The sequence below is a fragment of the Natrix helvetica genome (genome assembly GCF_964273705.1).
Source record: "Natrix helvetica genome assembly, chromosome: 3".
Classification (NCBI taxonomy): domain Eukaryota; kingdom Metazoa; phylum Chordata; class Lepidosauria; order Squamata; family Natricidae; genus Natrix; species Natrix helvetica.
The window spans coordinates 115,381,453-115,406,920 of NC_138549.1; the positions used below are offsets into that span (position 1 = coordinate 115,381,453).

A 25,468-nucleotide genomic window follows, 5' to 3' on the forward strand; every position below is an offset into this window, starting at 1 on the left:
TTCTCATCCAAGAAGGCTTCTTCAGCTCTGACTGGATGGTGGGGAAGGATTTATATTCCTTGCAGACAGCTGGTCATTTGCACTCTTTTTTCAAACAGAAGCGCAAATGGTTCCTGTAGTCTGCAATTTTTCTGAAAATCTGTTCATACTCCCACACCATTCAAAGGATGTTCATCCCAAAGTGCATAGCTAAATGTCTATGGAGATTCTCAGTCATCCAGGTCATGGTTGAGAAAAGGGAAAAAGCACCTTCAAGACAACCAAGACCTGGATGACTGAGAATCTCCATGTACATCTTTTAGTCTAATATATGTCACAGAACTGATACACCTACATACTTTATACACACACACATACATATGCATATATATGGTTTCTACTCATTCAGACCTTTTTGTTGGATTAAAATGGGGGAAAAGCAGTTAAAATTCTACTGCTATTAAATTCATTTACCAAAAATTTATACAAAAAATCAGGGATTTTTCAAGTATAGTTAAGTATGAAAATAATGCAACCTGGTACAACAAAGAAAGGCATAGATGAAACCACAGAGTCAAATAAACTATATTTAACACTTTCTAGAGGACTATGGGATCAAAGACTACAAATAAAACAATAATATTCCATGTGTGTGAACATCATTCCAAAAACAGCAGGAATTTAGGCTTACAAAGATCCTAAAACAAATGATTTCTTTTAAAAATGGATCTTATCTTAACATGCTAAATTACTGAGTGTGGATAATTTTCAAATAATTTTCTACCACTGATTATGGTCAGCCATGGGACTAAAGGAAATTCCATATCAAAATTGAGAATTTATTTAAACAGATTATTCTCTCTATAATCTATAAAAATATGAGAAAGTACATTTGCTATTGTTCAAGATATGATATTCTTTTTTGTTTTAGTAATAAAATACTGTGATTTATTTCATTTGTTACCAAACATGCCAAAATTTTCTTTAAATTATATGGAGTGGATTCATAATGAATAAAGTGAATTGGATATGAAAAATGTGGCTAAAGAATATGACTGGCATAACTATTATTTATTGCTTTAGTTAATCTGGACTACTGCAATATTCTGTGTATGGCTTCTCCTTGATAACAACCTAGAAGCTTCAGTAAGTCCAAAATGCAGCAGCTCAAGCAGTTATGGGTACAAATTGCTTTGCCTCGGTGACTTTGTATTATGAACTCAAAATGATATATCACCTTTAAAGGCCTTTATACACTTTAAGAACTGGTTCTTTTCAGTTCTTACTCCCAATGGCTTCTGCCCATATAAAAAAAGTGACAGAAAAAGACCCCTCCTGAGCCCTATATCTGTAATGGATATATCCAGGATTCCCAGAATTTGGCCTTCTCACTCACAGAACATTTCTGGAACACTATTTTCCAGTGATTACATTAGCCCCAATTCTTGGATTTTCCTAAACCAGTAACACGTGGTTTTTCAGCAAGCCACTGGAGTCTGCTGTGTTTAATTTTTCCTTCTTGCAGGGGAATATTGTATGTATTTGAACCATTTCTTATGCATTTATTACGGTTTTTAAAAAAATTGGTTTCATGTTTTAAATCCAATTACTGTATTCAAGTCTATAAGCCTGTCAGAGTTGGTTTTATGGCCAGAATGGCATACAAGTCAAGGAAGGAAGGAAAGAAAGAAAGAAGGAAGGAAATAAATAAGGCATTCATCCATTTCCCTCTCTTGCTACTGCATTAATGAAATAGCCTTAAAAATCAATCTGATTCTTGCTAATATATGAGTAGGTCTTGGTGAATTTAGCAATACATATTCCTGAATAGACATATATAGGATTGTATTGTTAATATCTATTTTGAGCAACACTATTTCTCATTTTTTTATGAACTGCATGCAACTTCACTTCATTGTACAATCTGCAGCCATGAGTACTTCACCAACTTGGAAGAGGATATATAGTAGCAATACTGTATAATCTGTATTGGAATGAAGTATGGTATAATGATACATGTGTTGGATTAGGCTAAGAAGATCATTTTTAGTTTCAAAAACTCAAAGGACTACTTTGGACTATTTCTCAACTCAACCTACCTCATAAGCATGCTGTTGTGGGGATAAAATGAAGGAAGATCCCTATAGAAAAACTCTCGAGTTCTTGGAAAAGAGAATAGGATAGAATGAGGATAGAAATCAAATTTGGTGATTAAGGAAATGATTAGAGGACTGACACCACAAATGGCAGAAGATATGAGACTGTCTTGCTACTGGAAAGATACAGGTTGATAGATGGAAGAGTATAATTTAAAACTAGTTAAACTTAGTGAAATTTAGTGACAATAGATATAGTTAAATAAATAATTGATAATGATAATAATGTATACAATGTGTAGTGGTATGATAAGTAATAATTGGATATGAATATTGAATGGTACCCATGAAGGGAAGATTAGAAATCCTTTTGGATTGTATATAAAGGTTAATAAAAAAGAACTAAGTTAGATTCAGTTAAGTCTTGACTATTAGGGGGGAAAATGTTATGATACAGGATATAGTCAAATAAAGGAGGAATAATTATAACAACGTAGATAGATAGATAGATAGATAGATAGATAGATAGATAGATAGATAGATAGATAGATAGATATAGATATAGAGAGAGATATAGATAGATATAGAGATATAGATATATATAGATATATATAGATATATATAGATATGTATTTGTGTTACAACCCCTGGTATGCCAACTGATAAGGAAGTGAGCCCGTGGCTTAGTGGCTAAGACTTCTGCCTAAGATATATACAGCCCGGGTTCAAATCCCAGTAAGGGTATGGCTAGCTGATGAGAGCTAATTAGCTCGAAATAGATCTATACTAGTCTCCCTTTATTTATTTATCAGTACAAATACAACACACATATATAAATATATATATAGATATATGTATGGGTACAACATAAGGAAACTGGATGTAAATTGTAAACAGTGATTTGGAAAGGAGGATTAGAAAATTTTGTTATTAAATATTATGGATGTTTAGCTAGAATAGAACATAAGGATTCAGTGTTATTGGAGGATTTCAGAAATAGTAAATGAAATGCCAGCATGTGGTTATGTATTAAATCTTGGTATACTTTATGATGAAGGACGTTTAAACAATTATAGTCAAATGAAAATGGAGGTATGATGATGGTAATATGTATAAATATCTGAGTTAAAATACTTGAGTTAATATGAATTATGCTTGATGACTGTGGAAGAGATGCACAAAAGCCTTTTGTAACCAACTGATACACTTTCTACAGTATGTAAAGAAGGAAGATTTTATGTGTTGTGTTTATTTTGAAAATTAAAAATATTTTTTTAAAATATTAAAACAGAAATCAAATTTGGAAAACTGAAAATAGACCCTTTCAAAATTCCAAAGTAGACTGTCAAAAAAATTAATTGCCCATGTTACTCACAACTTCCATTGACAGCATAATTGATGACAATGCTACAAATTGCAATTAAATTGTAGCTGTTAATGAATATCCACACCCACACCCTACCAGACATGCAATAAAAAACTTGTTCTTACAAAACTCACTTTTTCTTTCCTTCTTTCCACCAAGTCCCATCTCTTTTGGGTTCCAGGTAGAGGAGAAAGAGAGAGATAAATGCCATGACATACAGTATACAGAAAAGAAATATTGGATAGAGTAGGTTATTGTTACACTGCTTCAAAAATTTTCATGTTGAATTATTCAATGGGTTGATTTTCACATTTAGAGTAGGTGTATCTATACATAGGAAGGACATTTATCACAGATTACATCAATTGATCCCATTCTGAGGAATTTTTGCTTTCTTCTCTAGTACTGTACTTACAATGGTTTGCCTATTTAGGTCAAAGTAAAAAGATTTGAGTTGTTGTTAAATACATTTTTTCTACTAAAGATGTGAGGCAACCTGCGTCAGAACTTTTCCAAGAACAAGAGAATTTATGGCTTATGTGTATGGCTAGCTTTTTGAAAAAGTGTCATATTAGAAAATCGTAAGCATTCTGTATATAATGTGTGTAATCCACAATATTATCACACCTAAATACACCTTAGCAAAGGTTATATATGCTTTAGTTAATACTAATTAACTAATTAACATAAAGAGATTTAAATTAATGTTACTTTCCAATTTTAACTATTTTAAAGGACAATTAACTCTTTTCACATATGGGAAATTTATTTGGATAAACAAGGGCACCAAATGAAGAACAGCATTTAAAAAGCTTTATTCAGTTTTCCATTCTGCTGTTTGGTGATCGACCTACTAACATGATTGATTATATGCCATCAAGTTAGTGTTAATCTTAGTAACCACATAGGTTTTCTCCATGACAATATGTCTCTAACCAGGTCTTTCAGCAGTATACCCATCACTTCTATAACTGAATCCATCTATAGTATGTTGCTGCTGTTGCTCCTCTTCTCTTCCCTTTCATTTTTCCCAGTATCAGAACTTTATCTAGGGAATTGGGTCGTTCAATCATGTGCCCCACTGACATTAACTGTTGTCCCACTGATAGTTTTCAGATTCTAAATGTGACTCACCTGGCTGTAATTTCAATAGATAGCATTTTGCTGTATGTACAAATGACATTATAATTTGGGCTTTATCAATTTCCTACTGCTTTACCAGGTTACAGATCCTAGATTTCCTCAAGAAGCTAGTATGAAAATTAGAGAGCTTGAAGACTTGTGAATCTAAGCCCAAGGCATGCAAAGCATGATTTATGACTCAAGGTATAAAAACCTAATTGTACTGATTTACTTAACAAGCTTTGGTTAAAATTAACCTGTGTTTAACATAATATACAAATGCTGGATTACTTCCCTATGATTTCACATGGAATTCACTGCACAGCATGTTTTATTCTATTGAATCTATACCCTACGAGTTTGCCAGAGCTAAAATAGGTTATTGACTATCATATTTTTGTAGTACTATCCAAAAGGAATCTAGAATGTGTTCTGCATATTCTATTAAAAGTTGCCCTGGCTTTTTCTAAACTACAACACATGAAAATGCTTAAGCCTTTTAAAGCCTTTTAAATTTAATGTCACCTCAAAGTAGAAATTGTTAGATGCAAAGAAATAAAAAAGAATTTGAGCTCTCGGATGTTGTATGAGAAAGCAGGGCGATTGTTGATTTTATTCATTTTATATCTTTTAAGATCATCAACATATTATTATATATTATAGAGCATGGACTTCTGCAGTAACAGAGTATTCCCCAGTACAGTAGAGGAAAACTGACAAATTTGGAATGCATAAAATAGAAGAAATTATCTATTAACAAGATATTGGATATTATTCAAAGTTGACTTGGATGCATTTACATTGGTAAGAATTTAAATTTACATTTTCCTAAATGTTACTTGTATTGTAATTATAGTATCACTGTAAAGTATAGTAAAATATACTGTAAGGTTTGACCAGAACTGGGAAGATTAAGGATCAAATCTACTGTAGTCATGGAAGCTTACCTGTCTTTAAGCCAACCAGTGTCTGTGCAATCTCTTTCACGGAGCATGTATGTCACTTTGAATTCCTGTGAAAAGACAGGATGTAAAACTAATATATATATATATATATATATATATATATATATATATATATATATATATATATATATATATATATATATATATATATATATATATATATATATATATATATATATATATATATATATATATATATAGACACACACACACACATACATACATACATACATACATACATACACATACACATACATACACATACATACATATAAACATTGTATTATCTTTTCAGACATATAAATCCTGTGGCCGTTGCCATGAAGTAAAGTTCTCTTTAACTTTGTGTATTGATCAGACATTTATGGGAGTCTAATATCCATTGTACGTAAGAGATGAAAAACTCTGTTTTACTTTCATCTCATATGAAGTAATCTTCACCTTGCAAACATATTTTTGCCTAGTAACTAGTATCCAAATTAGTGTAAAGCAAAATGATTAGCATTATTCTTTCTACCTAGGGTGTATTGTATTGATCAGACATTTATGGGAGTCTAATATCCATTGTACGTAAGAGATGAAAAACTGTAGCTAAGCTAAAAATACAGCGATAGGAAATTAACTACAGTGAAAATGACCTGACCTAAATTCAGTGAACATTTCTAGGGCTAGTACAGGACATACAATATGTTCATAATAGGTCAATAACAATTCGATGCAAATTATGTCAGTTTTCCTATTATTTATTATATTATAGTGAAAAGGACATATTACTAAATAAGTAATAATTACATGATATCTAAAAATATCAACAAATTGTTATTTTAAAAATCAGCATAAAGGCACTTGATCTTGCATGGATGAATCATATATGGAATTCAAATGCAGGCTCTGAAGTTTATTTTTATTTTTAAAACATGTAATCCTGCTCTTTCAGCAAAATAGCTTTTATTGTAGTTACACATATAATTAATAACAGTAATCAATTAGAACTAGACGTAAAAAATAATAAAAATAATATAAGTTGAATCCTTCTTCTGTGGAAAAATGAGACCAGACATTGAGTGGTATGGAAGGGATGCCTCTGTTTTACTTTCATCTCATATGAAGTAATCTCCACCTTGCAAACATATTTTTGCCTAGTAACTAGTATCCAAATTAGTGTAAAGCAAAATGATTAGCATTATTCTTTCTACCTAGGGTGTATAGTCTACAAGAGCTGTGGGAGTTATAAAAAGTGTCTTAAAAAGATATCAAACTTGCTTAAGAATTTTATATGACTGTGCTGTACAAATATATACTGAGGTCCATATATTAGAAAGAGTATCTCATCAATGTTATTTAAACTCAGAAATATCTTTGCAATCTTATTAACTGTAGTTTGCATTAAAGAATGACAAGTAGAAAAACACTGAAAGAATTCCTGAAGAATGTACCAAAAAGATGACACAGTAGCCAATCAGAGATTCACTAAACAGTAATTAATGATACATAATTTATTTAGTGGAATTATTTTGAATCAAACTCTGAACTTTTAAGCAATTCTGTAAATAATCATTTTAGTATAGCAACACAGTTCTTTTAATAACTTTCTAAGTGAATTATTTAAGCAGTAGTTTTAAACTTCAAATTCTCTACCATGATTTTGAAAAGTGAACGTAGGCTTCTAAATATTCAGCAGAATATTTGCTCACTTTAATCATACATCAAAACTTCAGTTTTGGATTAGCAAGAGGCTTATTCACTCACTATATCTTGCTGCTTTATGTTTCCAGAAAAATATGATTGGAAAAAGTATGGGTTTCTTAATTTTCACAGCAATAATCTACTGTGCATAAAGAAGCAACACTTTTAATGTTTGAAGAAACATGTTAATTAAGATTTATGTCTTTAGATGTGGACATTTCTTTGCAGGTAAGTTGAACAGAGATGTACAGAAATACATTCTGTGAATTTTGACGTATTTCAATCAGGCATTTTCAGACAACTATAAAATTATAAGCTGCGCCCAACCCTGTTCAACATCACTTTGATTCCACCTCTTGCTAAGTAGATGCATTCAATCTACAATCTGCTCCATTATTATTCAGAAATGTCCAAGACCCCTGCTTTTTTCTCAGAGTTAATTTATTTAGACCAACCTATATACTGTGGTCATAGTAATATTAATTCTTTACTTTTGGAGTAGCCGCAATGAGATAGCAAAGGGTATAAATGCCGCGTAAAGTTGCAATGTATTCCAAATATGCTTTCTTACAGTTACTATTGAATTCAGTGAAATTTACTTTGAAATAAATATACTCAGGCCATAAATTTGGGATACTAGCAAAAAAAAGTACATATGTATTCGAAGGAAGCTGCAATTCTGCATTTAGAAGTATTTCCCTGTGAACTCAAATGACATTTACTTCTGAGGAAACATGACCAGGATTATTTTAGTTGTCTCCTAACTATCAATCTATTTCAGACCTGTAGGGGAAAATGCAGAATATCTTCTTTCCTATCTTTAGTTATTTTAATTGAAGATATTGTTCCCTCCAATAGCAGACTATTTAAGACTCCATTATCTATGATTAATCTTTCTATTTTTGAAATCTCAAAATACATTAAAGAAATCTCTCAGTCCCAAGACCGGAGTTCAATTGAAACCGTAGTGGGATTTAAGATTATCCCGCTAGAACCGAATTTGTCACTTTCGGTAAAGCCATAGAGTTTTATCATCACCATCTCTGCTGTCAAGGGCACCAGGGCTACTAGGAGGAGTGTGAAACGGTGGAAAGCGAGGCTATAGTGTAGACGGAGCCATCTGACGTGGTCCCCGTCAACACTGCCCTCCACTCACCATTCAGGTACTTTCGTATCTCTTATATGGGACGGTCCGATCGGGAAGGCTACCAATGTCCAGAGGAGTAATCAAATTTTATGGCTGCCATTCGACACGTATTACTTGGTCTATTTGTTCGCGTTGCTGCTGAAACACCTTTGGATAAAACGGGGCAGAAAAGAACTGATTGAAGACAAGGGGAGACGGGCTCCGCAAGCATTTTCGCTCCTACTTCTACGCGCCACCTCCCCCCACCCCGCGCGCCTTCATCCTCCTTTTCGGTCCCGCTTAGTAACCGAGACTGCCAACCAATCCTCAAACTGCCAGCCGGCTCTGCGGCTTTGCTATTGGCTGCTTCTGTTGGAGGCCGTTAGCGAATCCCCGAGCTCGTTGCTTCTTCCCAGACAAAAGACAAGCGAGGGGGCTCTGGCAAACGGGGCTAACTAATACGCGCTCTACCCCCCTCCCCCTTCCGACATTCACTTTCCACCGCCACCACCCCGCCGACCTGGCGTCCGTCCTGGAAGTGAGCCAGGAACGGAATGTGCAACTTTGCCTTTTCTTGAAATAAGGAGAGCAGAGAGGAAAAGTGAAAATACACACATATATTTTTTAAAAAAACCTCCTCCTTACGAAATAATGCTGTTGTTCCATATACTATAATAAAGCAAGCAGGTCCTCTTCTGTAACAAAGAACTTGAAAGTTTTAGCAATGTATCTAAAGCTATTTGAATATCTGTTTAAACAACTAATCTCCACCTTGAGCATAATAAGACATCTAGACTTAAAAATACCTAAACTCTTTGTTTACTAACCCTAAACTAGTAGAAATGTTCAAGCATAGCAACAAGCTGGTCCTGGAATTGAATTTTCTGACAACTCTGTCACTGTTAAACTAAAACAGATCTCAAGAGACTTTGGCATAACCTTGGTGAAGTGAGGATATTAGCTATATGTTAAATCGCAGTTACTAATCAGAAACCTAATTAGAATGAGTGCAGGTGTCATTGACTTTACTCCAGTTGTAAATAATGCCATGATAGGCCAACACTTCCATCATATATATTTTGTATAAACATGAAGTAAAATAAATATACATGTACCAGGTGTGATTGGGCAGATAATTCTTCCACATGATAACCTTATTAGCATAAATAACCCTGCAAGGCTTGGCTATGGATCACAAATATTACAGTGAATAACCATGTCAATAATTCATAATGTGCTGTAAGAGAATTGTGGTTAGGGGGGTTAGGGAACATTCTGACTCTATTTATACAGAATACATCACAAACATAATGGATGAAAGGAAGTATTGATACACTATTCTCCAGTACTTTATAGCCATTCTTTCAAATATAACGCTTGGCCAATGTTTTATGATCAAATCATGAACATGATTAGATTTTGAATTTTAAGGGGCACAGCAGCGAAATTTAACAAACTTCAGTATCTGAATGGGGAAATCAAATGTGTGTGTGTGTGTGTGTGTGTGTGTGTGTGTGTTTGTGTGTGTATTTATTTATATATTTATTTATTTTCGTAGATTGTCACGGGTGTAGGTATGCTGGTCTTGTTGTATTCGGGTCTTTTCCCGTGTAAGTTTGAGAGTAGCTTGGCGACCTTTTGACAAGGTCCCACTCGCCATCTTCAGGCTGGTGCCTTCGGCTTCGTGCTTGTGCGAGGAAAGCATGATCGGAGCTGCCGTCTTTCTATAAATATTGGTGGGGGTGTGTGGAGTGCTGGCTTTGTTGCTGTAAGTGGGTTGGTTGGCTGTGTTGTTACATCTTGATTAGTTGATGGAGTTGATGTATGCAAATTAGCCGGGTGTTTCGTAACATCCTCTGTGGCTGAGGTACTAGCTGTGTGCCCATTGTTCTTTTGTGTTGTAATGACCTGGGTAATGAGCTGTGTGATGACATCCTGAGCTCTAGTGTAGTGATATCCTGAGTCCTGTGCTGCAACATCTTGGGAGGTTGGCTGCGTTGTAACATCCTGAGCCTTTGCGTTGTAACCTCCTGAGTTCTGTGATGTAATGTTCTGAGCAGATGGCTGTGATGTGACATTCCGGGCTTTGGTTTGGCTCTTAGTTTGCGGTCTGGCCATGTATCCATGGCGTGTGTCAGTTTGCTTTGCGTGGGGGTCGGAGGGGGGTGCAGCAACGAAACAGCCGACTAATCTGAATACATCAACTCCATCAACTAATCAAGATGTAACAACACAGCCAACCAATCCGCTTACAGCAACAAAGCCAGCACTCCACACACCCCCACCAATATTTATAGAAAGACAGCAGCTCCAATCATGCTTTGCTCGTACAAGCACGAAGCCAAAGGCACCAGCCTGAAGATGGTGAGTGGGACCTTGTCGAAACGTTGCCAAGATACTCTCAATCTTATACGGGAAAAGATTTGAATACACCAAGACCTGCATACATGAAAATCTACGAAAACAAATATGTATGTATGTATGTATGTATGTATGTATGTATGTATGTTTTTGTAGATTTTCACGGGTGTAGGTATGCTGGTCTTGTTGTATTCGGGTCTTTTCCTGTGTAAGATTGAGATTGTCTTGGCAATAGGACAAACATAGGACAAACAAACAGGAGAATAAATGCACGCATCGCAGAACACAAGAACGCAGTAAGAAAAAAAGAAAAAACTTCCTCCCTTTTCCAACACCTTAAAGCTGCAGGACATGAAATTAATTTTGAAGGAACCAAATTAATCTCCAAAACTGAACACTTCAACTAGAAAATAATTATGGAAGCTATCGAAATAGAGAAATACCCCCACAACATGAATAAATGTGACGATGCCTCCCGCCTGCCAGACATCTGGAAACCAGCCCTGGTAAACAAACAAGCCCCACCCACCACCCAGGCCATTACAACACAAAACAACAATGGACACACAGCCAGCACCAATCAGCACCAATCTACCAATCATGATACAGCCACACAGTCAATGAATCCACTTACTGAAACAATGCCACACACACCCCAATGCCACACACCCCACCACCAAGATTTATAGAAAGACGGCATCTCCGACCACGCTTTAAGCCAAAAACACCAGCCTGAAGATGGCGAGTGGAACCTCGGCGAAACGTTGCCAAGACAATCTCAATCTTACGTGGGAAAAGACCCGAATACAACAAGACCACCATGTATGTATGCCATATTTGGGCATACCAGGGGTTGTAACACATACACACACACACACACACACACACACACACACACACACACACACAGGAAAGTATTTTAACTAATAACTAATATAAGGTGAACATATACTTTTTATATTTTGGAAAATCATTAATATATTCTGCCAATTAATCACACTACTTAAATTTGACAAGAATCCAAGGACACAGCACTATCATAATGAGACACCAATCCTACGTCTTCAGAGTAACAAGAATACCTCTCTGAGCAGTTGCATAGTCCCAAAATTTCTGGAAGTCATCCAAGTGTCAGTTACACATTAGCTTTAATCATAATTCTGAAATACACTTAGACACTGGTGAGGGTCCATGTGTTTATAAGCAAGTATCACAAAGGTATAAAATAATTAAGACTGACAATATTTTCACTTGACCAACCCTTGCTGTATACAAGACATACATCTGAACTTGCAGTTTGTTAGAGGTAAAAGAAATACCAACTGTTCAAAGCCTTTTCAACTTCAACTACTACCATGACTAGTCATGAAAACCCAATTGATAGTGTACTTTTCCCTTTGAAAAGCCAGCTTCCCTCTATTTATGCATGGAGATTTACCATATAAATGTGTGTATTGTTACACAATACTAGAATAAAATACACTGAGTACTAGCTTCAGTTTTGATAGTCATTCTTAAACTTAGTACTTAAGAATAGTAAAGTGCTTAGTTATTAGCTTCATACCCAGTGGGCACTTTTCACATTCTAAACTACTATATGTGCATCATTCAAAGCTATTCATAAAGTACACATGTCTAGAGTTTCCATATTTTACATCAGTCATTCAAATGATGGACTGTTGAGGGTGACCCATCATATAGTGTCGATAATATACACATAATTCCATACTGAAATATTAAGCACGTTCCAATTCTCCCTGCTCTTTGTGTACATTAAAGAGCTATAGAGTCACCCGTGCAACAGAACATCATCATCTGCAGTCTCAGCCCCAGCAGCAGGCACACAACCCCTGAAATATTGTCTATATACCAACTGAAAATGCAGGAAATATGTAGTGAAAGATAAACCTACCATTTACTACGCGTTGTCAAATCATGACAGGAATCAAGCGGACCCTTAGGGGAAGGGGAGTTTGCATCTTTTGTGTGCCTTCTGAGAAAAAAATGGGGGGGGGCACCGGGAAGAAGGTTCTCCTATCTTTGAATATTCTGGCGGCTCTACCGCTGAGCAGGGGGGGGGGGTGTATACATTCACATAAGGCAGACGGGTGATGGAGGGGCATCTGTCGCCAGCTGCTCCAGCTGGAGGCATTGCTTCCTCGCATCACTGCCACTTGCACTATATACACACGCACACACATATATATATATGAAATCTGAAAAACAATTCGAGGTAAAACTGGAAGCCGACCCTCCCCGCTTTCTAGCAGCTTTTGTTTCCTGGCACGGCCAAGGTACTTCGCCAGAAGCAAAAAAAAAAAAAAAAAAAAAAGGAAGCCCTTCGGCTCAGCCTCCAGGCCGAGCACGAGCGAGTTAAACCGAGGGGGCGTGGCCTCGCTGTCGCTTGGCCCTCTCTTTTCCCACCTCGGAGGCGGGGCTTATGCCCGGCACAGAGGCGGTTAGCGACGGTTGGGGCCCTCGGTGCCTCTTTAAAATGAAACTGGCCGGGGTTGGGAACAGCCGAGCACCAAAGTGCGCGCGAGAGCTGAGGCTGGGCTTGCGTGGAGCGAGAAGCCGGTCGGGAGCCGCTGCTTGCAGCAGTGAGCGCCGCCGAGCGCTGGGGCTTCGAGGGGGACGGAAGCGTCGCTGAACCGGCGGCGGTGGCGAGCTTTGCCCCTGAAGGGGTAGAAAAGCCTGGCGTTTTCTGCCTTGCTGGCTTTAGGGAGATCATCGGGAGGGTTTTGTAGCGTAGACCTGTCTTAAAACTTTGCTTTTTAAGAACAAGCCTCCCCCCCTCCCATCTTCCAACTGCCTCCAAGCAGCTCCGTTTCCCCAAATTTCGATCTCTCTCATCTTAAAACATTCTCTCTCTTTTTTTTTGTCTACCCCCGCCCCCATCTTTTATTTTGGATCTGCGAAAGAAGATGAACTAAGCGGCTCCGTTCCCTCGAAGCAAAGGGGAAATTGAAAGAGGGGGGCATTTCTTTTGCTTCCTGAGAGGGGAGTGGTTTTCCTGAAGAGGAAGCCATCGAGCTATTCTTAAGAAAGTTTCTTCTCTACCCCCTCCCGGTTTTTTCTCTCTCTTTTTTGTACGTGCTTCGGGAGGCTAGGCTTTTTTTTTTACTTCGTGCTGTGCCAGACTTTTATATTTTTAAAAAAGTAAAAGAGTCCCGGCAAGAGAGCTCCCGAGCGATCGTCGCCCACCTGCCTGTTTGTCACAATGTACAATACAGTGTGGGATATGGATCGCGATGATACGGACTGGAGAGAAGTGATGATGCCCTATTCCACGGAGCTGATATTTTATATCGAAATGGACCCTCCAGGTAAACCAGGTTTTTTTTTACTTATGTGTTCAGGTTTAGAGTGGTAGTGCTTTTTTTTTTCCCTCCCCCAGTGTCAGCCATCTGCAGAAGTTCATTGTTCTCTTCCCCCCAATGGTGCAGGCTTTAGCTTTCCTTTCTGAAGGTCTGTGCTTGAATGGAAGCCTGTAAACTTTTACTCTTCTTCTGTTATAGTCACCGTTTTCAAAGGACTATATTTTGTAAAGATGGAAAAATGCTCTAAATTCCAAAATCTTGGGCATTCGGTTTTCCTGTCCTTCAAAGTTCTAATTACCTAGATTACATTGTAATCTAACCTGCAACCTTTTTTTTATAGTTGGTTGATGTGCCAGCTAACTAAATATTTAGTTGTAAATATTTAATATTGCTTTTTTTCTAACACTTTCTGTTTTTAGTTTTCGATTCTAAATTGGGTGTTCTGGGCAAAAAATAATAATAATAATTAATAATTAATAATTAATAATAATAATAATAATAATAATAATAATAATAATAATAATAATAATAATAATAATAATAATAATAATAATAATAATAATAATAATATCTGGTGTCTAATCCTGTGCTTGTTTATTTGAAAATCTGTCCCACTAAGTTCAGTGGGCTTTTAAGACCAAGTAAGCATGCATATCATCACAGTTTTAAGTATCTTAGAACAGTTAAAGGCATTACAACATTTAATGTTGAGTATTTCCACTGTTTGAGAAGTATTGTTTTTACTTTGTTCTCACATAGTGCTTCTTTTGTGCCTAGGAAGGAATAAGATACAAGAGGAGCCAGAGGTTGGCTGACTCTCTGGTAATGTGTTTAGAATTATGATTGTGAGAGTTTCACAGTTCTTGAAGCTTCTGCTTTGGTGAAATCCTCAATATGAAAAATGTATCTGTATACATTTTCTTAAATACCATTTTTGTTTAGAAAAATACAATATTGAAATAAAAAAAATTAAATAGAGAAAACATTCTTGCCGTTACTTGATAGAGCATGGGGGGGGGGGTGCAGATGGGGGATCATTAAATTGTAAAGCAAAAGTAATAACAGAAATCATCCTTGTGAAGCAGATGTAATAGTATTATACAATAGACTTTAACCATGGTGATGCCTCTTCTTCCACCTTCATTCATTTCTCTGGAGAAAAGCATTCAGTAGGCTACTAAGAAAACTTAATTGGCTGAATGCATGTTTATAAAAAGAATTATTGAGGTATCCAAAGTTTATAAAACTAGTGCTTCAATATTTCAGTGAGATTTAAGCCTCTGATTCTTATAAATTTTCTGGGCTTTTAAAAAAAATAATCAGCTTGATATTAAAAAACTATCACTCTGGCTCTTTCATTAATATAGTATTATAGTCTCAGCGTTTGAGTCCCATTGAATTAAGAAGAATTTTCTTAAAAGTAATTGTATATAAGAATTTGGCTGATAATTAAATCAAATGTGCTTAGTTTTTCACTGTTTTCTTACATACCATGAACTTTACAGGCAATTATCTTTGTTTTATTAATATTTGGAATTTGATAGTTATGGTACAGTATGGTAACAAAATTAGGTACTATGGAAGTTTAGACTGTCAGACCTCAGACTGTCAAAACTCTAGAAATTTTTATTTTAAGATATTATTTTTAATATATATTTCCATTTCAGTTAAATCTCACTTTTTAAACAAGGGCACATCGCAATGCATAACTGAGATCTGCAAATGCATCTAAATAATCCAACAAAGCTAAAATTCATTGTAAAGCCAGACTGTTACATTTATAGTCTTTCTGGGATATAAGCTTTTATAACATAGGGAGAGAAAAAAGTTGTATTTCTTTGAAATAAAATGCAAATGAAGCAGATTCTGCATGGGATAATTTTGCAGTGTGCACTTCAACTTGAAGATGTCTTAAGGGATAATACAAGTTTAGATAGCAGAATGTAACAGCTGGTAATGGAGAGTGGCATTAAAGTACTAGTTATAAGTTCATATTTTTAGCTGTGAGCAGGTAATACTGCTTCTAATAATAGAGCAAGCAAATGATTAGAATTCTCCTTATTCACATTCAAATGTTGATGCTTCATCAGACATTTATCTTGTTTCTTTAAAACCATGAGGACAAGTAACTTACTTCATAGGTTTTAAAGAAATCGTGTGCTCTGCGGGGTCCATCTGTATGCAGCAATCCTATGGCTATGTGAAACAACACGGTTCTTCAAAATACTTCTTATGCTAGGTAACTAGATAGATTGTTGCAGTTCTGATAGGCAGCATGGTATATCTGTATCTATAGGTGTATTTTTAATGCCCCTCAACTCCTTATGCTCTCTGAATTTTTTAGATTGTTTGAATTAAAAATGGGAAGCTGGCACACTGTAATGTGAAGCTCCAGTCTGTGGATCATATTTGTTTAGAATAATTTCTCTGAGCTGAGTAGGTATTCAGAGGATTAATAAAAATGATAGATAGTACAGCTCAGTGTTTTGTTTGGAAGTTTGCTCACCTGTTCAGAAAAAAAAGACAAAGATAGGTTGGAGGGATAGAGAACATTCTGGGGGATAGGGGAATAGTGTGGAGATCAACTTCATTTCTTTCTGTTCTGGTGAAATATATGTTGTGTGGCTGATTATGAACTACAGCTAGCTATTTAATGAATAGGCAAACTCCCCACCCATATTAATCATTTTGTGAACATGTCTATAATATGCTCTCAGAATTTCCACCCCCCCCCCAAAAAAAAGTTCATTATGATCCACTTATTTGGATTTAAGCATTATTTGTCTGTTGAATGCATGTCTTCATTTAAGCTTTAATTTAATAATACTTCTATTTGTGAATGTACAGCTATATTATTTTTTTCAAATCTGAGATGCTTTGGTGGGGGGGGAGTTTTTGTCAAGAAGGTGTTTCATTATAAGGTATATTTCACATCCTAGAATCATGTACTCTGTTTTACTGATTTGTTTAGAAAAAAGTTTTTGATTTATAACAGAATAGTTTTACTAAAGTTTAATATTAGACTTCTTCAGCAAAAAAACACTATATTCTGCATCTCAGAGGACTTAGTTGAGTGTTTACTAAATGTTTGAATAGTTAATTCAAGCAGGTTCATGGCAAATGAGATGCAGATCCTAAAAAGTTTTTTTAGGTGGATAAGTCTGATATAGAGAAATAAAAATGAAATGCATAGAATAGAGAAAATAATATTGGAAGTAATCATAATGACTATTTGTGAGAATAGGATATTTGTCTGTAAATTATCCTTTAAACATGCATGTTGAATCTTTTAAAATTAAGATTTTTTAAAGCACAGTTTAATGTAGCACATGAGTGAGAACAAGGATAACCTGAGTAATTCCACCCCTGATGTCTTGGTTGATTAATTGTTCCTCTGATACCTTTATGTATGATGCAATCATGAAAACCAGTAAAAGCCATGTTAGGGATAGATGACTTAAAATGGCCCCATTTCTCTGCTTAATCATTGCCATCCACTTCAGATAATGCAGGACTTGAGTTTTATTGGATTTAAATTCATATAGCTAAGACAACTTCATATTTTTTAGAAAAGTCTGTTATAATATTCCTCATTGTTGGTTTCTTCTACCGCACTGTACAAATGGTTTGTGAAATGCAAGACTGAAAAGATGTAGGCCCAATAGTAGTTATTTCCAGGATTTTTCTAATAGGTGAAAACTGTTGTGTATTTTAACTGAAGATTTTGAGGATGGACAAGAAATCCAATGATTTCTTGATAGAGAAGCGCCACTCATTTTAGCGGACTAAAAATGCATAACTTCAGAACAGTCTGCATTGCTGATGACATAATTTACTTATTTACAAAAACGGTATGCCATTTCAAGTACTGACACTAAACAGCTTCCTACAGTACAATGAAATAAATACAGTAGAATACAAACTAATAATTATTGAATGAGAAGATCAATTATCAATGTCAAAAAAGTTACAAAATCTGTTATAAAAATAAATATATAAAAAAATCTGTTACCTGTTGTACCAGAGCATATTTAAACAGAGCATAAAGCTTATTCCATAAAAACTACATGAAACAGCAGTATTTTAACTTCCTGAATTTTTACAGGAAGACAGCCGTTAAAACTTAAAAGCAAAATGTTCCAGATGTTGAAGGCCATCTCAAAAGAATAGCATTTTTGGAAATCTATCACACCTCTTTACCAAATGGCAGGGAATTATAATTTCAACTCTGCTTGTTGAAATCAAATGAGCAAATTTTACATGATGTCAAAAAAGCCCAGGACCAAAATTATATCCATGACCCATTGGATTATCGTTTCAGAGATATTTCCTTATCTAAATAGAGAAACAGAATGACAAGAAGAAAAAAAGAAATGGGAATGGGGACCACTTTTGACTGCTTGTCTGCAGCTGACTGCCCTAAAGCCGCTGATGTGGGACACTCCTTCCCAGTCTCCAGAGAGCTAGTGTGGGGCTGGCCTACATGATCTCCAGAGGGAGGAGCCAGTCCACTTGGCCTCCAGAGAATTAGGGTAGGACTGATTTACTGAATCTCTGGGTGGTAGGGGCACAGCAGCATTGAAGCTATTTCAGTGTTTTCAAATTTCAATTCTGTGGAAGTCATGGTTGCAGATTTCAGGTGCATTCTATACGTTAGCCCATTTGCGGTATCTTGATTCTAAAATTGTAGCTGTATGATGACCTGTACCATCTTGTTAACGATTACAGACATGAGAATTTGAGCAGTGCATAGACTAGATTGTACTTGGAAGCAAAACTGTAGCCAGTGTAGCTCCCATATTAAAGATGCAACTTGGCTGTAATAGCCCTCCCTTACTACCATGTTTCCCCGAAGATAAGACAGGGTCTTATTTTCTTTTGACCCCCGAAATAAGCGCTTGGCCTTATTTTTGGGAAGGTCTTCTTATTTTTGAGGTGCAGGAGGTGGTGAGCGTGGTCACCTCATGGCTGCTGCTGTGTCGCAATATTTTCAGGAAGGGCTTATTTTAGCACATGTGCTCAAAAGCCTGATTGGGCTTATTATCCGGAGAGGTCTTACATTCAGGAAAATAGGGTAATTATAAGCAAGTTGCATTTTTTACCAGCTATAGTCACCGATCCTCAAAGCTAGTCCTATATTGAGTGAACTGTAGTAGCCCAATTACAAGATGACAAGGATGTAAAATATTGTTCCTTATGCTTCTCATTCCAAGAACAACCTCACCCGGCATGCCAGCTGAAGCTAGCAAAGACTTTCTTGCTCATGGTTTTAGCAGGAGTTATCTGCAAGTTCAGGAGGACTTCTATTGCAGATCATCTTTTGGGGAACTTCAGACCTGCCCAGAGTTAGAGATGGAATGGAATACATACTGTATTTTTGGACTATAAGACGTACCAGAGTATAAGATTCTCCAGGATTTTGAAGAGGTAAATAAAATTTTTTTTTTGCACTCTGCAGGTCTCCCAAACCATATGCATGCCTCGTTTTTTGAAAAAAAAAAAAATGACATGCAGAGCTTTGGGAGGCTTGTAGAGTGCTCCTGGGAGCTGGGGGGGGGGCAAAAATGAGTGGGATTCCAGTAGGTCAGAAATGCTGTATTCAGTGTATAAGACGTACCTGGATTTTCACCCTCTTTTTGTGGGGAAAAAGGTGCGTCTTATACTCTGAAAAATACAGTACATACATACATATATACATACATACATACATACAGTATGTATGTACATACATACTGTTTATTAATCATATATCACCCAATGCCAGCGGATGACCTCTCTAGCAAATTTATGCAACTATTAAACAATATGAGAGAGAGGGCTGAACCCTAGAGCACTCCACATTGGAGGAGCCAAGAGCTTGGCTTCGCTTCTACCACACTCCTGACTGAAGCCCCTCATTTAAGAAACAGAACAGTGTCTCTGATCCCAGCCAGTGTTATTGAAGGCTGCTCAGAAATCCAGGAGGACCAAAGGAATTAGACTTTTGCTCTCTAGAGCCAATCATAAATCACACACAGGAGCAACCAGTGCAATTTCCATCCCGTGTCCAGGTGTGACTGAAAGGGACCCCACATTCTCTATGACCTCTTCTGATGCCAACTCTTCCCTTAAAAGAGAAGATAGGGAATGTGACAGATAGTTGTCCATGTTTGCGATTTGAGGGCAGCTTCTTGAGGAAATGATTCAGTCTCCAAGTGATGGTGATCTTTTTTAGGTCAGATGTATTCAAACCTTGTTTTTAATGAGCATTACTTTAGGCATACCACATTTTATCTTCTGGAGGTCTTCAATATAAAATAGAATTTTGTCAATGAATATAATTTGTTCAGAGGCAATTATTGCAAGGATCAAGTATCAATAGCTTTAATTACCTAACTGCCCGCTCGACACTCTTCTTAGAACCCGGAACACACCCAGCAATCCAGCACATAACACCATCACCCCATTTTTAGTGTAAATATGACATTTGTATCCCACTAGCATTCATTTACCTAATTAGTATTTGGATGGGATACCGCAGGATATATTTGAGGTGCTGACTTACATGCAGAGTAAAACAAAAAAACAAAATCAAAGAAGAAAGCAATGGCAAACAACTTCTATATTGTTTGCCCGAAAAACTGTATGAGCATGTCTGTGAAGTCACCAGGAACTGAATTTAAGAAAAAGCTTTGTTTAGACTAGAGGGATCTGTAAACTAGCTCTCTAATCCCACAGAAATTAGCCATGTCTGTAGCAAGCCTAACATAAACAAACTAGCCTTTTCCCAGTTGTGTTCCTCTACAATTAGTATGTGAAAGTAGAGACAATATGAATATGACTTTCAGTAACTTCTGATAATCTTACTTTAATTCTATTATATATTTAAATATAGGTACAAACTATCTTTTCTGAAAGGTTCCTATACATATAAGATGTTCATCTAAATTCAGTATTGGCTTTTATTATAATAGAACTTTTTGCCAATATTTTATCCATAAACTACTTTCAGTCTTTTTTTTTAACAGTAAGTGAAATGATAGACAAATATTTTAAATACTATAGAATAAATACATAGACCTGATGATGTAAATTGCCCAACTATCTTGCTTCATTAATATTTAATAAAGGGAGGTCTCAAATAATCTTTTGGTTGTGGTTATTAGAATCATATATGAGAGAAACTACCAGATCTTCTTACAGTTTTTACAAATTTTTTACACATTTTATTTACTTAGAACACTTACAAAATAGGAATTAACAGTACGTTTAAAGGCCTTTTATATATTAATAGCTGCAGTTTTCAATCTCTTGCTCAAAAAATTACTGCCGTTTAGAATGATGGTATATAATATTGGCTGTTGACTTTTTTTCTACAACCTTCATAGATACTTTTTAACTTTGATATTTTATTTTAAATAGCTATTTTGCAGCTCTTGAAGAAAAATCTTCAGAGGTACCAAAATATATAGATTGTTGATTAAAAACACTAATATAGCTTCAATGCAGAGTTTAGGAGCTCCTTATTTTTTCTTACATGTTTGTATTTCTTCAATTAAAAGCATTTTAAGAACTGAAACTATTGAATGTCCACATAGTGTTAGGTAGAATTAGGAGTTTCCCCAAATAGTCTGCAAGCTCTGTAAACAATGGCGCCAGCTAAGCTTTAAGAAGGAAGTTGGGTTTATCTTTTCTCCTTCCTTCTCCCTAGAGGGCACAACCAGATTCCGGAAGCTTCAAGGCTAATCTAAAATCATTGCTTTAAACAAAAGAAAATGTTCATATTAAAAACAGAGGTCAGTTTCCTCACTTTTAGAAATTCAAGTTAGCTCCATTTGAAGTTAAAGCCTCTGGGGTTTTCAGCAAACCAATCTGTTTGATGCTCAGTTGTCCATAGTTTGCAGAGATGCTAGCTCCTCCAAGGGAGATATACCTTCTGAGGGAGGCTCACAGATGTGCAACTCTGTTTGTTTGGCTGTTAGCCATTAATTTGCAAGGTTGTTAATTACTCTCTCACAACATGAAGCTTCTCAATATCTTCCAGCTCTCCCCCGCTTTCCTGTGTTCCTAGCGGTTAATTTGGCCCTTGAAACAAAAATCCTATCTCTTCTCATCCAAGGACAGAGCTTCTTGCAAGTCTTCTACAATGTTTTCCTTTCCTCATCATCTTTTTTTTATAAAGCACGGCTTTATAGAGGACTAGCTGATTCATTCAGTCAAATGTTATTTTCAAATCCAGATGAGAAAGCTGGTGCTTCTTCTCTACCACATAATCTTTTCCTTAGTTCCCAAATAGTCTAATGGTATGAGCTACTGAAGATTAGTATATCAGAGAAGAATGTATCAGTTGAACTTGTCTTTGGAACTTGGAGCATTTTTTCATTAGATTTATTAAAAGATTTTTGGAGATGTGTTTCTTTCTTTTGATGTATGAATTGCAGGTCAAGTTGGAACTCTAGCTACTTTCAATAGTTTTATCATAAATGGCAGCACCTTTCTCTTTTAATTCAGAACAAATAAACTATCATCATATTTCATTACTTGGGTCATGCATAGTGTTGAACTGATGGAGTTAAAGTGCTAAAGACCAACTCATGAGCTGTGGATTTGTTGATTGCATGGCCTGCAACCACCTTAGAGTCTCATGGTTGAAGCCTTTCATGCCCAATAGTTATTCTACCACCTACTTAAATAGCTATGCATTCATAATAGGGTATGTAATTCCTCATGTAGTAACTTCTGACTGATTGCCATTAGGCTGTGCTTCTGGGTGGCACCTGCTCAAGTCTTCCCACTTCCAGTGTGTGCATCTACATTAAAATATAAAGAGCTGTGAAGAATTGGGCTGTTTAGTATTGAAGTTTGAGCAAAGGTGGGTTTCAAATTCTGACCATTTTTTTCACACATCCTAGCCCATTGCACTTGTGTTGGTTTTGACTAGTGAGTTGGGAGGAGCATTTTACTTGAGAATGTAAGGATGAACTGTCTATACCAACCCCAGAAATTTCCAGATATTTATTATGCCAGATTTAATTTGATGGCCATCTTCCATGTATGAATATTTCATAATTTAGACCCAGTGCACTATATTACACTGAGAAGACCTTGTCAGTTGTACTAGAAAGAAGCAAAATAAATACTTTTATGTCCAAGGTGGAAATCTCATAACTTAGTTTTTACTCATATAGCATTTTCTGTTGCTCCTTCTTTCTTATTCTCATTTGGTCCAAAGATTCCTGCATTTTCAAAATATATTTAGTAACATTTGTAATGGGTTCGGGATTTTTCTCTCAGTTGTCTTTGACCATTGAGAGAGATTCTTTGGCTTGTCGTGTGTATAATAATTCAAAAGGGAAAAACACCTAGGAATGCTTTTGCTATTTCTCAATAAGCAAATGAAAATAAATCCCACCTGTGTCAGTTGGAGCTGATTCCAATAGTGTACTTTATAATGGTACTGATTCCTTGTACTCTAATTTTTCTTACATTTTTCTGTAAGCTGCCCAGAGTCACTACGAGCGAGTAGGCAGCTATATAAATTTTCCAAAATAAATAATATAAAGGACTTTTATAACTTCACTAGTAACATTTTTTAAATTGGAAATCAGTTCCTTCCACATTCTAATCTGTAAGAACAATTCAAACAATGCCAACCAGACTGCCTGCATGGACCAGTTCTGGTACCTAATAACATAATTACACAGGCCAAGAATAAACTTGAACCCTCTCTGATTTTTGAATAGACATCTCATTATGTCCATCGCTTTTCACTGAAAGGGAACAACCATCACTGGAGAATATATGTTGTACTCAAGACTGCACAATTTCTGCATTGTTTGTAGAAATTGTCTATCACAATTCTCTATCACAGTTATCAGCTGACACCCACAAATCTGCCCAGGCACCAAAACATGTAAACTATATAGGGAGTCGCAGTTGCGAGTTGAGCAGCTATAACGAATTAATGAATGGGCATAGGCATAGGCATTGCAGTCCCAGGGAGACTCACTCCATCTCTTCTTTGACTCCAAGGGTGAGGCTGAAACTTTTCCTGTGGTGGTCAAATTCCCCTCTTCTGTTCCTTCTGCCTTCTGCATTTCCAAAGTTTCTCACAATTTTCTGTGGATCTTCAAGTGCATCAAACAAGTGACACATTTGGTAATAATTCAGAAATCAGTCTGGGGGGGTCATTAATTTTTTTTAATAAGATACTATGTTCATAAGGCAATTTGGGATTCACTCCCACTCTCAAAGAAAACCCTCTCTCCAACTTCTGCTGGTAACCTCACTATCAGATAAAGTCAGTATTCTTTGAACTCAAAATCTTTACACTTTCTCTTGGGAGAAACAGTTTTAATAGAAAACCTTTCCCTGATAAAATTGGAAACAGCCTGCATCTAAAAATGCTTCTAATGACTCTTGGCTGTGGTGACCACCATTTGATGTTTAGTTTCTAAAAGATTAGGTGCATCATTTCATTTCACAGAGAGAACATTCTTTTTTTGAAAAGGTTACGATCCTATCTCATAATTTAATAAGGCATTATTCATTGTTTCAGCTATTTAACCTCTTGCTCTCTTATCAGAGTAGTGTTTAATATGTTCAGGGATATTCCTAGTCAGTCAGATCTTACAGATTTGAGTCAGGAAGCCGCCTTTACTATAATTGTACAGTTTCTTCCCATTTGTTGGTTTGTGATTTTCTTTTAACCTCCAAGAAGTTGCTTTTCTTCTAGAAATCTTTTCCTTTTGAGGGCCAGTTGTATTTTTTTTCCCTATAAAAACCCCTAGGATTAGATTTGCCACCCATGCCACCTTGAAATCTTCAGCCAGTTCCAAAGCACAGGTACAGCATGCTGATATACAGCCTCCAATAAAATGGGCGCAAATTGGAAAACTATCTGACTATATCTTTGACAAGAGAGCTAGTGACTTTCTCCACCATAAGATATATACCGTGTTTCCCCAAAAATAAGACAGGTTGTTATTTTCTTTTGACCCCTGAAATAAGCATTTGGCCTTATTTTTGGGGAGGTCTTATTATTTTTGAGGTGCAAGAGGCGGAAAGCATGGTCACCTAATGGCTGCTGCTGTGTTGCAATATTTTGGGGAGGGCTTATTTTTGGGGGAGAGCTTATTTTAGCACATGCTTTCAAAAGCCTGATTGGGCTTATAATCTGGGAAGGTCTTATTTTCAGGGAAACATGGTAGATTCTATCACAGTATTTGTTGTTGAAAACTCATCAATTGAAAATTAGTCAACGTAGGTTGATTTTGCTGAATTAAAATCAAAAGTGTATATAAATGCTTAACCCCCTCCACCACAAGTCAAAGGTAAGAACTTTTTTTTTAAAAGAAGTAACTGTTTTGATGAAGGAAAAATCAAATCTGTGAAGACAGTTTTTTAGATCAACTGAAATGTTATGATTTCTTCCATTTAAGTCTTATAACTTCATATTGCACATCTGC

The 25,468-nt window shown here is 36.1% G+C and overlaps 1 protein-coding gene and 1 long non-coding RNA gene across 3 annotated transcripts in view; one reads left to right on the plus strand and one right to left on the minus strand.

Annotated features, from left to right (window-relative positions):
* The window catches only part of LOC309389422, a 36,208-nt gene extending 27,582 nt beyond the window's left edge, over positions 1 to 8,626 (minus strand). Inside the window, exons 1-3 of one of the 2 annotated variants that reach the window (XR_014174944.1) lie at positions 8,371 to 8,626; positions 5,511 to 5,575; positions 3,576 to 3,608 (exon numbers count right to left, since the gene is read on the minus strand). This is a non-coding gene — a long non-coding RNA (uncharacterized lncRNA). The remainder of the gene's footprint in view (positions 1 to 3,575; positions 3,609 to 5,510; positions 5,576 to 8,370) is intronic. The other variant, XR_014174943.1, reaches the window with a different exon arrangement.
* A 4,529-nt stretch (positions 8,627 to 13,155) lies between these two features.
* LOC309389033 (phosphatidylinositol 3-kinase regulatory subunit gamma) overlaps positions 13,156 to 25,468 on the plus strand; it is a 49,071-nt gene continuing 36,758 nt past the window's right edge. Inside the window, exon 1 of the mRNA XM_081946925.1 lies at positions 13,156 to 14,027. Coding sequence (XP_081803051.1) covers positions 13,922 to 14,027 — 106 coding nt within the window. The 5' untranslated portion in view covers positions 13,156 to 13,921. The remainder of the gene's footprint in view (positions 14,028 to 25,468) is intronic.